Source organism: Lepidochelys kempii, chromosome 20 (assembly GCF_965140285.1).
Source record: "Lepidochelys kempii isolate rLepKem1 chromosome 20, rLepKem1.hap1, whole genome shotgun sequence".
In the NCBI taxonomy this organism is placed as follows: Eukaryota; Metazoa; Chordata; order Testudines; family Cheloniidae; genus Lepidochelys; species Lepidochelys kempii.
The window spans coordinates 7979295-7992644 of record NC_136399.1 but is presented as its reverse complement, the minus strand read 5'-3'; the positions used below and the strand labels follow the sequence as shown (position 1 = coordinate 7992644).

At 50.6% G+C, this 13350-nt stretch overlaps 1 protein-coding gene across 2 annotated transcripts in view; it reads right to left on the bottom strand.

The window, feature by feature from the left end:
• Positions 1-10766, bottom strand: part of LOC140900630 (mucolipin-1) — a 34049-nt gene extending 23283 nt beyond the window's left edge. Inside the window, exons 1-5 of one of the 2 annotated variants that reach the window (XM_073318169.2) lie at positions 10660-10766; positions 7999-8216; positions 2011-2178; positions 1551-1710; positions 606-717 (exon numbers count right to left, since the gene is read on the bottom strand). In XM_073318169.2, the coding sequence (XP_073174270.1) occupies positions 606-717; positions 1551-1710; positions 2011-2178; positions 7999-8216; positions 10660-10687 (686 nt within the window). In that variant the 5' untranslated portion in view covers positions 10688-10766. The remainder of the gene's footprint in view (positions 1-605; positions 718-1550; positions 1711-2010; positions 2179-7998; positions 8217-10659) is intronic. The other variant, XM_073318170.2, reaches the window with a different exon arrangement.
• Between the last annotated feature and the right edge of the window lie 2584 nt (positions 10767-13350).

Genomic DNA, 13350 nt, shown 5'->3' with positions numbered 1-13350 from the left:
TTCACCAGCATCAGACCCAGCCACTGCCTCAGTTTCACCCCCTTCGGCTCCCTAATAGTTTCCCAGCAACAAGTCTAGCCCCCTTCCCGTGCTCAGCAACTTGTTCGCCCTTTTGGTTCGGGGCAATACACAGGGACTCCCTCCCAGCCACACTGGGAATCCCAGCCTAGACCCCACAGAAAGTGCCAGAGCCAATATTCTTCAACCCCACACTGTCCCAGCCAAACTGCTCCTAGAGACACCTTCCCAGGGCCCCCCAGTCCCCTCCCCGGGGTTGCTCCTGCCCAGCTTTTGCCTCTGGCTGGTGTGGACAGCTCCACAGAGTTAGAGGACAGCAGGGACCACCAGATCACCTACTCTGACCTCCCATGTATCACAGGCCACCAGCATCCGTACCATAAACCCAGCAACCCAAATCAGACCAAAGGATTATAGCCCACAGGGGACTGAGCCAGAGACAGAGAACTGGGCTCCCTCAGGTAATACTGCCAGCAACCCTAGCTTTGACTGCATCTCCTGTTTTCAGCAGTTAGCCGTGCCCTGCCCTTGGTAACAGAAGAGACCCCACGTCACTCACGACATGCCTGAAGAGATAAGACACTTACTTGTGAAACTTGAGCGTGAAGTTCCGGTAGCTGGGGTGGGGCTGCAGGGAGAGTGCCTCCACAGACTGCAGGGGCCCGGGCATCCTCTCCATGGGGTCCACACCCAGGCAGTCTGCAGAGGAAGGGGAGACTGTCCTCAGAGAAGCAGCCCAGCCAGCACCCACACAGGGCTTACTGTCCCCTCCCCACCTTCCAGCAGCAAGGAAAGCTCCCACCTCCCACCCCCACCCCCCACACACAATGGCACCATTTGCCACATCAGAGACCAGCCCTGCCGCCAGGATGGAGCAAGAGAGGAGCAGAGAACAAGGACCTAAGCCTGCTTTTCAAACAAGAGGCAGGAGCTAGTCTAAGCCAACCCACCCCTCGCATGTTTACAGAGTGCTTTAGCATGGCATCTGTCCCGCTATGCCATGGGCAGCCATCGCAGGCCGGGTGCAACAGACATTCCCAGCAATCCCCTCCCCCAGCCCCGAGGCCGCAGCAAGGCTCCAGGGAGCTCACATGCCAAAAGAGTGCTCACCCACCCCACCTTGAGTTTAGTGTGAGCAAGGCCTTGGGTGCACTCCCCTTCCCAGGCACCGCTGGGGATATAAGCCACAGGGACCCTTTTTTTCCCCACCAAGGTGTGAGAAGACCCCACGGAGAGGCACGGGACAAGAGCCTAGGTAGAGACAGGGGCACAGACAGCAAGCCCACACTTTGCAGGGCATTGCCACCTTACCCAACTAAGCCCTCAACTCTGCCAGCCAGTCAATGCCTGTTGCCACGTCTTCAGCTGTCATGCAGCTTGGGCACCACCTGATACTCACAAGGCCAGGGTGAGCACACAGCTGACTGGGCAGTAGTAAGCACCAGCCCATGGGGCCCAGCAGAGAGATCCATCAGGGAGCCTGACAACACTCCAGGGACCCAGAAGCACAGAGCAGCCTGGGGCTCGCTTACCTGTGATGATCTTGGGGTCGATGTTGAAAGTGTCATTGGCAGGGTCAATCTGCCCCTTGCGATAGTACTGCTGGCACAGCGTGAGGGCCGACTGGTTCCTGCTGCACTCCCCACGCACGTAGGCATAGCGCCCGATGGTCTCGTTAGGAATGGCCAAGTACTGGGGAAGGAGGAGGAGACTTTACCATCCTGCCCCAAAGCCCCCATGTCAGCAATGCTCTGCTATGAGCCATGGAGAGCCCTCTGTCCCAGCCCCACACCACTCCTCCCTCACTCCGCTCATCGCAAAGGCTAATGCCCTGCAAATATGCGGATAGCCACTTTGTATCCACAGATATCTGCATACCATGTTTGCGGATCGGATGTGGATACAAATTTTGTATCCACACAGGGGTCTGCTGATGGATCCCTGCCCAGCCCGCTTAGATCTCCCAGGACCCCAGCGCGCTCCTCCTCTCACCTTCTCCACGACATAGAACATGTGATCGTAGAGGTCCCTCTGCGTATAGACAGCATATGTGTCCTCCGACCCGTCCACATAGTCCTTCAGGAACAGGTGTTTGAAAGCAATGGTGTTCTCCTCCTTGAACGTCACCACCATCTGATTGCTGAGCCCAAAGAGGATGAGCTGCAGAAGAGAAGAGAATGAAACCACCTGAGAACGCTGCCCCTGGCAACAGCTTACCAATGGAGTCTGGCATTCTGTAGAACCACAAGTTTCACTCACTTGCACAGCCTCTGTTACACAGCTGCATCAGCCTTTTGAGTGTTACAATCTCATCTCAGTCAACCCAACCCAGAAGCTGGTTTCTTGAATCACTAGAACTACCTCCTTGGCTCGAACATTAAGAGCTGAAGGAGAGGAGCAATGACTGACAATCATCACTGGCAGCAGCAGAGCACTCTACGAGCTTCCACTGAACAGTACAATTCCACAGAGGACATATGGTTTGCGACAGCAGTAGTAAGTGGTGTTACATTAGGCTATTGGGGTCTCTGAGCATGGTGATGGCCCCTTTCTCTGCAATAAACTTCCTTGTTATTGATAGTGTTAGGAACTAAGTTGGAGTCATCTTTGAGGAGAAAGCCATGCTCCCCTCCACACTATGCCTTCTGCTTCAACATAGCTACCTTCCATCAATTACTGGGAAAGGGGGAGTAAGGAGAAATAAGGACATATATCATTATTAAACATCAAAGATGTCACATTTCCCCTTGTCTAACTAGAGCTACTCAGACTGGAACACAGGACAGCCAGACTGGATCAGAACCAAGATGCATCTTGCCAAGCACCAGATGCTGCAGAGGAGCAGGTGAGGGATATCGGTCTCTACCTAGGGCTCACACACGTCACTGGTAGCTGCAGATTGTCTAAAGACCTGAAGCAGGAGGTTCAATATCCCTTTCACAACACTTGTTATCAATTACAACTCCGGATATTATCGTTAGCTGTATAAATGTCCAGTCCCTTTTCAAATCTTGCTGAGTTCTTGGCTTCAACAACTCAAGGCAGAACTGTGGCACAGAGCTTCACAATCTGATTGCAAATTGACAGGTGGGAAATTCAAAGCTGAAAAGAGGATGTATCTTTTCACTCAGTCATTATTTTAGGTAACAAGCCCAGTCTTTTCAGTCTCTCTTCATAGGAGAACTTTCCAGGCCATCAATCATTTTCAGTACCTTTCTCTGAACCCCCTCTAGTTCTTCAGTACCCTATCCGTTATGAGGTTCTCAGCACCATACAGAGTCCAGATGAGGCTGCACCACTGACTAGATAAAGGCATTAGAATATTCGCTGACTATTCACTATCCTACTCTTTATGCATCTGCACATTATTTGCTTTTCTGACTGCAGCTGCACTTTGAACAGAACTCTCCACTACACGGTCTACAATGACACTCAAGTCCCTTTCCTGGGGAGAGCTAATTTACACCCACCAAGTGAAGCAGTTCAGATTTTTTCATTCAACAGGCTTTGCATTTATGAATATGAAATGTTATGCCACCATGCTGCCTATTCATCCAGGCTGGTCAGGTCTCTCTGAATCTCCCCATAGTCTTCTCCGGTTCTCATCAAGCATAGAGAGGATTGTCCGTAAGGAACTTCAGAGAGATGCACAGGAAAGTTATTGGTGCTTAAATCTGTTGGTATAATGGCCCTGGAACTTTCTTCTGCAGAGCTCAGACTGACTGTACAGGGGAAGACGTTTGGTCTTTTGGTCAAACTCTTCTTGGATCACAGCTCACTAATGTGAACAAAGGACAGAATGGGGAATTTGCAGACCGCTCACAGGATGGTCTTATGACATCCTGTGCCTTGCAGTTTTCCACAACAGATCCTGATATACTACTGTGCCTCACAGTCTCTCTGCACTGAAATGTATTTCCTTTATAATCTAGTAATACTTTGGATCTTAGATTAGAATCAGACTAGGCTTGGCAACATGACTGACCACAGTCAAATACTGTCAAATATTCCAGCAAGAACAGGTGGCAGCCCACCCTACCCTTCTGATTGCATCATGGTACCATTCTTTCATGTTTTAAAACTTCATTATAATTTGCATTTTTCTGAGTTAAAATATCTCAAGTAACTTGTTTTTTTTTGTAATTAGGCATAAGTATCTAGAACTGAGTCTACTGGACACCATAAAGTCTTACTAATAAAAAAAAAGTAGTGTTACAATACGTTAGAGTTTTAGAATATTTGACCAATGCCTGACAGGTCAACTGACCAATTACTTCTTGACGGGGCCAAATGTCCTACCCTAAATCAGACAGTTACTCAGTGAGGTAAGGCCTTCCTCTTGACAAGGATTTTACTCCAGCTATTGCTTTCTTTTAAGTGTGTCTTTACGAACTGTCTTTATTCATTACCGCTATCGATGAAATCTTACCAGCTAGTGATATTTTTAAAGTTAAAAGTGCAGTTTTGCCCAAGTGACAAATGGGTTTCTGTACTCAGCAGATGTGGGGGAGGAAGTCAACCAGATCTGATGGCTTCAGAGAACACAAAGTTTGCTTTTTACAGAATGCCAGAGTGAGAAACTAGGGCTGTGTGTACACTACAGAGCCCATGCTATCATAGCTATGCCAGCATAGCCCCTTAGCATAAACATCCACGGGAGTCTTTCTACTGGTACAGGAACGCCAACTCGTCGAATATTATCTATGTAAGAGAAGCCTTCTTCTGTAAGCATTGCTACCTCTACACTGGGGGTTTTGTGAGCATTGGTCTGTGGCTGGGGGAGGTGGTTTTTCCCCACACCTGTCAGATGTGGCTATGCTGGTACAAGTTTTAAGTCCAGACCAAGCCTAGAACAGTTTGTGCTCCCTCTTGCGCCTCCAAGAACAGTCACTCCCACCCACACAGGTAGTTAAAGAGGAGCTGCATCCCTTACCCAAATCTGGAGTCCCAACCCTCCTTTCACACCCTCCCTGGTGCCACTGTCCAAGGAAAGCTTCCCACGCAAAGTTTATTCAGACTGCCTGTTAGCTGCTGAAAGGAGGAGAGATGACAAAGTGAGATGGCAGAGGGAGCCCAGGTGGGAAACAGAGATGCAAGGAGACACCTAGGCAGGATGGAAGTAAATAACCTTGAACCAAACAAGACCAGTGAGGGGACTGGAAACAGGAGGAGACAGGAGAGGAAGATGACCTTTGCTACTACATTTGGATATGCTGGAGGGAAGGGGGAAGAGGAGATCCTGGGAGGCCCCAGAAGAAGATACTGTAGCAGCTGAGGTATTTAAAGCTCCCTCTGTCAGTGGATTTAAGGAAGGAAGTTTTAGTCACAGCTCAGAGATCTAGACTCCAGTATTTCACATCTAGGAGATGAGCTGCTTGCAGAGGGAGGCCTTCCTAGACATGAGGGTTTTCACAAGTTGCTTGGCTAGTGGCTATGTGAATATTATTCACCTTCCACCAGCTGTTCTTCTCCCTGCTCTTAAGTGCTTTGGCTTTGCCCCTTGACATTCACACATTGATTGATATAGAGACATGCTCCCACTGAACAAGCTAGATACAGAACTCACTGGGTGAAGATTCTCTGGCCTAGGTGTCAGACGAGATCATCATAATGAATAATTCACATAGCTCACCCTCAGCGAGGGCTACTGATGGGCAAACTTGGGAAGGGATTTGAACAGCTGCTTTAGAAGCAATTCCAACATTTAGATGAGTGCAGAACAGAACAGTTCAGGGAGGTTTTTAATCACATCACCCCCTGCATCCTGAGGAGTTACACAGGGGGCAGCCAAGTCCCTGTTTATCAAGAGCCTGGTGTAGTTTCAAGCCTATTGAATTGCAAAACTGTATTGTGCAACTACATGGAGCTGCAGCCCCCTTTAACGCCAGCTCCTAATAGCCACTTAAGGCAGAAAGGGGAAGAGTTAAATCCCCCATCAACACAACATGGAAGCTTCAAACACAAGGCAGGAAATGTACACACTGAGCTTCCAATAGCAGCGTTAATCATGTCACACTGCACATGTCCCAATCTTTCATAAGAATGGCCATACTGGGTCAGACCAAAGGTCCCTCTAGCCCAGTATTTTGTCTTCCAACAGTGGCCAGTGTCAGGTGCTTCAGAGGGAATGAACAGAACAGGTAATCATCAAGTGATCCATCCCAAGTCGCCCATTCCCAGCTTCTGGCAAAGAACTAGGGACACCATCCCTGCTCACCCTGGCTAATAGCCATTGATGGACCTATCCTCCATGAATTTATCTAGTTCTTTTTTGAACCCTGTTATAGTCTTGGCCTTCACAACATCTTCTGGCAAAGAATTGTTGTGTGAAGAAATAAAACCAAAAAAAGGAAGTAAACCTGCTGCCTATTAATTTAACTTGGTGACCCCTAGTTCTTCTGTTATGAGAGGGAGTAAATAACACTTCCTTATTTACTTTCTCCACACCAGTCATGATTTTATAGACGTTTACCATATCCCCCTCTTCATCATCTCTTTTCCAAGCTGAAAAGTCCAAGTCTTATTAATCTCTCCTCATATGGAAGCTGTTCCATACCCCTAATCATTTTTGTTGCCCTTTTTGTTACATATCTAGAGCACCCAGAACTCAGAGTCAATGGGAAGGTAGGATCTAGCCCATCTCATTTGCAAATGCTGGTCAGAGCATTAGATGTGCAGCGTGTCCACATTAACCTCGCTGACAGTCTTAAAGCAGGAGGTCCCAAACTGTGGTATGCATACCCTTGGAAGTACACTAGACATCTCGGGGGGAATGCAGGAGAAAGTGTGTAATGGTGGATTTCATTTATTGCATTTTCATAATAGGCTACTCAGACAAAGCTTTAAAACGGAGGGAAATTGTTATATAAAATTCGATAATTTACATCACGATGTTCCAATGAAAACACAGATACACAGAGACGCTGACATACAGAGCCCTCACCTCCAATCGCTGTACAGCGTGGGTTCAGTTGCCCAGCCACTATCCAATCTAACTGAGCTCAAGAACTTAGGGGGTTTTTTTTGGTTGTATAAGTCACATTATAAGTGAAATATGGACAGATGGCTAAAAAGAGGTAGTGTTAAGAAGAAGTATCCATGATGAGACGGGCAGCTGATAGATCTGGAAGGGGGCATGCAATAACAAAAGTTTGGGAATACCTGTCTTAGGGGAAACTCAGGTTTAAAATAATTACAAAAAAGTTACCTTCCCAATATTATTACAACCATCTTTGCTTAATTATTCAAATTGACTAAATCCAATTTACTTTTCAGCAGAAGTGTGACAGTTCTCCCTTTTGCATTGCTCTCCACTTGCAAAATGAAGAGACCAGCTCATCAGTTTATCAAAAACATTTTGCAGAAGAGCAAGAGTTCCCGACAGGGCTCATTTTGATTTGTGTTTCCAGCCTCTCACGTGCTAGCACAGTGCTGCAATGGCATGGCTAAGCTGCAAGCGCCACAGGAGGACGACAGTTTTAGGAGGAGATATTTCTACTGATTTTGTGTTTTTACAAAACCTGAACTGAGCCAGACCGAGCACAAGGAGGCAGCCTTCATGCTGCACTGATGGAGCTCTGTGCATTCAATGCACTAATCAAGGGGCTGTACGGAGCACACACTTACAGGGTAGATCCCGCTCTGCTGAACATAGTGTTCCAAGCCAGTTTTCAGCAAGGAAAGCAGTCAGATAGCCAGGCCACTTCCTCATGTTCCCATCATGAGGCTGACTATAGACCATGCAGTTTCAAAGTACTGACTTTCCTTTCAGCGGGCTCAGCCTGCATACAGAGCCTGCCTGAGTACCCCAACCTAGCATTACTACCCAAGAGCAAGCAGTGCCCCAGACTGCCAGATATATCACAGGAGACAAAAGTTACCCTGAACAATGGAACCAGAAAGACATGGGCTCCAGGTTGCCACAACCCAGAGTACAGTGCTTTTCATCTCCATGCCCCCCAGCCAGCCCCCCACACACACCTGGATGGTGACAATGATGATCTTGATGATCTGCAGCACCAGCTTGAAGGGTTTGCGGCCCTTGGCGCGGAACTTGTCACACGGGCTCATGAAGAAGTACTTGAGGCGCCTGCGCAAGTCTTCCTCCTCAGGTAGAAGGGAGGCGGAGCCCATGCCTGGCCCGGCCCCCCCATCCTGAGACCCATAGCTATTCACAGGGGTCAGCAGCCTCTGTGTCTCTGGGAGGGGGAGAGTGGAAGAGACAGGAATATAAATATAGTCACCATGGTCCTCACCTCACTGATGTAAGAGATGCTCCAGAGCCACTCACCTGCACCAAACCCTAGAAGGGATTTCAGATCTTGGCCAGATTTAGCCAGCTTGCTCTCTTCGCCTGCCTCCCTCCCCGCTCTCTCAAGCTCCAGCAAAATGGTTTGTCACATCAGCCTAACTTAACTCCACTAAAGAAAGATCTGAATAGTGGGTGATTGGAGGGGGAGGGCAAGACACTCACCCACCCTTCCATGGCCTTCGAGGAAACAGGTGTTTCTCAAGCAGCCTACACCCCCAGGCTCAATAATCCTTACGACTGAACCCTTCACCATCTGTACATCCAACAAAATCACTTCTTCCCCCTTGATCCATCTGGTGTGTCCTCTGACAGGAGCCTCATGGATCCAGCCACTTTAGCTCCTCAGATTAGTCAGACATGATGATCAACAGGCCATAAGGATTTCTCATCAGGAAGGTGGTTTATTTACTGCCTGGCACTCACCTCAGCAATGACCTAGATACCAACTCCCTAGGGTTTGGCCAGATGATTTCATGTCTTCATAGGACTCAGAAGAAGCAACACAAGATCATTTAAACACCACCCAGACAGTTGTTTGTAGCTCTGTAGAGCACCAAACAACACAGGGCCCTGCCCTAAGGAGCCTATAGCCTAGCTTTAGACAGGAGTGTAACAAACAAGGATGGGAGGGATTAGGGTTATAGCAGGAAGATCTCATGGTTAAGCAAGGTAACATCTTCATTATAGTTCGATCAGGCCACACAGCATTTCATGAGACATCAAGAAGAGGAGCTCCATCAATTCATTCCAAGTCAGTACAGCTCTAGAACCAAGGAGTAAGAGACCCTGTAGGATCAGGCCATTGTTACCCCAAAGGTCCAAGTGCATGTGTGTTTTGCTCTGTGATATGGTCCCTTGTCAGAGGAGCTTTCTGTATCAGTCCTGGCAGGGGAAACGGGCATAACTGCAGTGTCACCCCAGCACGTACACTAGGATAAGAGCCCAGACTCCCTCCAGCCATGGAGGCTGAGTCCTGACCTTAGTTTCTCCTGCCAGGCCTTGACTCACTCGTGGCAAGCAGGAAGCTCTCTCAGAGGCCTGAGGAGGAGTGTGGGCTATAGGAATGGAGACAGACTCAAGTCATCCATTTCTACAGACTTTTCGGTTTTAAAAAAAAAAAAAAAAGTCCAATACTTAGGGTTGTGAAGAAACTTTTCCGTACTGAAGCCATGTTGGCAGGCAGCTCCAGCACCACCACGGCTCAGAGCTTTCCCTAGCAATCACAACAAGAGTAACAAGAGGCTGAAGAGGACCAGTGCCACGATTCAGACCCCTCGGGGAAGTTAGGAGACCTGCTGCTCGAGAAAAAGTCCTGGCACCACAAGCGCTGGAGCAAGGGCAATCCAAAGGGTCCTTCCCCACCACCAGAGGGGAAAAAACAATAAAAAAAAAGGAACACAAAAGCCTTAAGGGTGGGGAAGGGGTGGAGTAGTTGAAGCCCCCCCCCCCCCCCCGGCGATCAGGAGAATGAGGCAGCAGGTGAGAGAGACACCCTGGCCACCAGGGCTCCGAGGAAGAGTGCTGGAGCTACAAGTCACTAACCGGACCCAACACAACACACCCAGGCGTCTGGGAAGGTTAAGGAGAACGGTTACAGATCTCTGGGTAAAGCCACCCCAGCCGCAGGACGTGCAGAGGCCCACCAGCTCCTCAGCACCACGGGCAATAAACCTGCCATGGAAACCGGGAGGCACCGCGCCCCGCAAACCCCGAGACGGGCCACCCTGCAGCAGAGGACAAGCCCCCTAGGCCACTGTCCAAACGAGGGTCTCCACTTTCTGCCAAGCGAGCGGCAGCCCACGGAAGCGGATGCTCAAATGAGCGGGTTCCTCTCTAAGGTGCCCCGAGTCCTCCCGCCCTTTCTGCGGACACAGACTGACGCGGCTGCGCCTCCGAAAACGCTTTCAGGCCACGACGCAAGACGAGAAATTCTCCAAGGTGGAGCGCGGGCCTAAGCCGGTCCAGCCGCGCCTGGCCCCGCGAGAGAGGAGCGGGCCCCTCAGCCGGCCCGCGCTGCCGGACTCCTGCCGGGCCCAGGGGACGGGACGAGCCCCCAGCGCCCGGTCCGTTCTCCCCCGGGCAGCCCCGCAAAGGGCGGGGAAGTGCCTCGCCTCCCCCAGCGGCGCGAAGGGGCTCCAAGCAGGGTGAGAAGCCGAGCTGGGCGGCGGCGGCGGCCGCTCCCCGGGGAGCGCGCAGCAAAGCCGGGCTGCGGCCGGCCCCTCCCGTCCCTTCGGGGCCGCGGGTGCCCGGCCGGCTGAGCCAAGGAACGGGGAGCGGCGCGGAGCGGCCCGGAGAGGCGAGCGGGGGAATCGAACCCGGGGCGGCCTCACCTGCGGAAGGGCGGCAGGCAGCCGACATGGCGCGCGCGGTCAGCTGTCCGGCCGGGGTTGAGGCGGCGCGCGCGGCCCGCCCCCGTCACGTGCAGGGCCCCGCCCCGCCTCCCCCTCACGTGACCCGTCTCGCCCCACGCGCTCTGGCAGAGCTCCCGCTCCCGCACGGCTTCGCGCGCCTGGGCGGCCTCTGACCCCGGCTCCTCGGGCACATCCACCCCTCTCCCCAGGGCGCAGATAGCTCAGTGGTTTGAGCATTGGCCTGCGAAAGCCAGGGTTGTGAGTTCAATCCGTGAGGGGGCCATTTAGGGATCTGGGGCAAAAATTGGGGATTGGTCCTGCTTCGAGCAGGGGGTTGGACTAGATGACCTCCTGAGGTCCCTTCCAACCCTGATATTCTATGATCCTATGACCTCCACGGCCATGACCCCTGACCCTCAGGGGCTATGGGCTCTGTGCCCCACCCTGCTCCTGCCGGTGTGGTGGGCCTCTTGTGGTGGGCCTCTGATCCCACCGGCGGTAGACCCCGCCCCCAGCACAATGTGGTCCTTGGCAATGGGCTCTGCCCTCCTCCCGTGATCCTAAAGGTCTCTGTGACCTCCTGACCACATACAGTACCTGCAGCTCTTGTAAACCTCTTTCCTGATATTTGTAACTCTGTTGGCACCTTGTTGGGCTGGGCCCTGGTGATGCTGGCATGTGTGAAAATCAGCTGTTGGGTGGGCAGCCAAGCTTCAAACTTAACTATGGAGATTGACACATCTGTTCATAATTCACTCTCCTCTAGCTCTCTTTCAGCACCACTGCTGTCCAAGTGTCTCCTTGATTCTTTCCAGCCATTACTGAAGTTGTTGAATAAGACTAGATGTAACAAAGCTTATTGTAAAAAGAAAAGGAGGACTTGTGGCACCTTAGAGACTAACCAATTTATTTGAGCATAAGCTTTCGTGAAATGGAAAATGCATCCGATGAAGTGAGCTGTATAAGCACGAAAGCTCATGCTCAAATAAATTGGTTAGTCTCTAAGGTGCCACAAGTCCTCCTTTTCTTTTTGCGAATACAGACTGACACAGCTGCTACTCTGAAACATAGCTTATTGTGGCACCCCACCAAACAGCTCCCCTGGTGAGATACATCCCTATTTATTATTCAGTTGTCGTCCATTACCCAGTTTTCAGTTCAAGGGCCAGTGCTTAAACCCAGAACTCAAATTGGAGCATAAACAGTGTTATATCCATAGCATGCACACATAGGGTGACCAACATTCTAATCGCACAAAACCAAACACCCCTTCCCCCTGCCCTTCCCCTTCTCCGAGGCCATACCTCCCACTCACTCCATCCCCCCTCCCTCCATCGTTCATTCTTCCCCATCCTCACTCGCTGATTTTCACTGGACTTGGGTAGGGGCTTGGGGTGTAGGAGGGGGTGAGGGCTCCAGCTGGGGGTGTGGGCACTGGGGTGGGACCAGATGTGATGCTGTATGGAATCTGGGAAACACTTTGGGATATTATGAATATCAATATTGTAAAATTACAATGAGTTATGCCAGATATGCTATATAAGATATCTGCCAAAATGTTATAATTTGCCAAATATGATAATCTCATTTATCTGTTTGTATCACTTTTGTATTTAAGGTTATAGATATGTATGTATGTCTGTATTACAAAACTTGTGCTATGCTTCTGGGTGACACCCCCAGACAGTTTGACGTCAGCACTGCCTAGCCTGCTTGATGGCCCATTAAGGACCATCAGCTATACAGCTGACCCATTGAGAGAAGGCAGATACACCTTATGACTCAGCAAGGCAGGCAGGGGCATGCCTATGGACAGAACTCTATGGGCTTGGCTACACTTGCAGGTTAAAGCGCACTAAAGCCACTCACTCCCTGTCCACACTGGCAAGGCATGTAGAGCGAGCGCTCTGACTCCATGGCTAGAGCGCTCCTGGTAATCCACCTCGGCGAGAGGAATAACGTTTGATGCGTCTTGGCATCAGTGTGAACAAGGTGTTGTATTACTGCACTCTGATTGACCTCTGGAAACGTCCCATAATCCCCTTAAGTCAAGTGGCCACTCTTGTCGTTGTTTAGGAATTGGCTGTAGGAATGCAGCTATGCCCTTTCAAAGCTTCGTTTCTGACAGCCGGCATGCTTATCTGCCCTGAGACAAAGCAAACATTACTGAGGAATGCTGCTTGCTTTGAGTGAGTGAGAGAGAGGTGGGGGAGAGGGGGGTCTGAACTTACAAGACAGCATGCTGACACACTCTCAGCACTCCAAAAACCCACTCTCTCTCCCCCCACATACACACAACACACTCCCTGTCACACTCCACCTTTACCCCCCCCCCACATTTGAAAAGCAAGTTGCAGCCACTTGAATACTGGGATAGCTGCCCATAATGCACTGCTCCCAAAGCCACTGCAAGTGCCGCAAATGTGGCCATGCCAGTGCGCTTGCAGCTGTCAGTGTGGACAGACTGCAGCACTTTCCCTACTGCGCTCTCTGAAGGCTGGTTTAACTCAAAGCGCTCGACATCTGCAAGTGTAGCCATGCCCTAAGGCTTCCAGGCCATGTGCTGGGCAGTTTGTGTTTGGAACAAAAGGAAGCACAGGCTGCATGTGGCAGCTGCATCTTCTCCATTTTCTCTTCAGTCCTGCTTCTTACCTCCGGAGGAACTTTGCT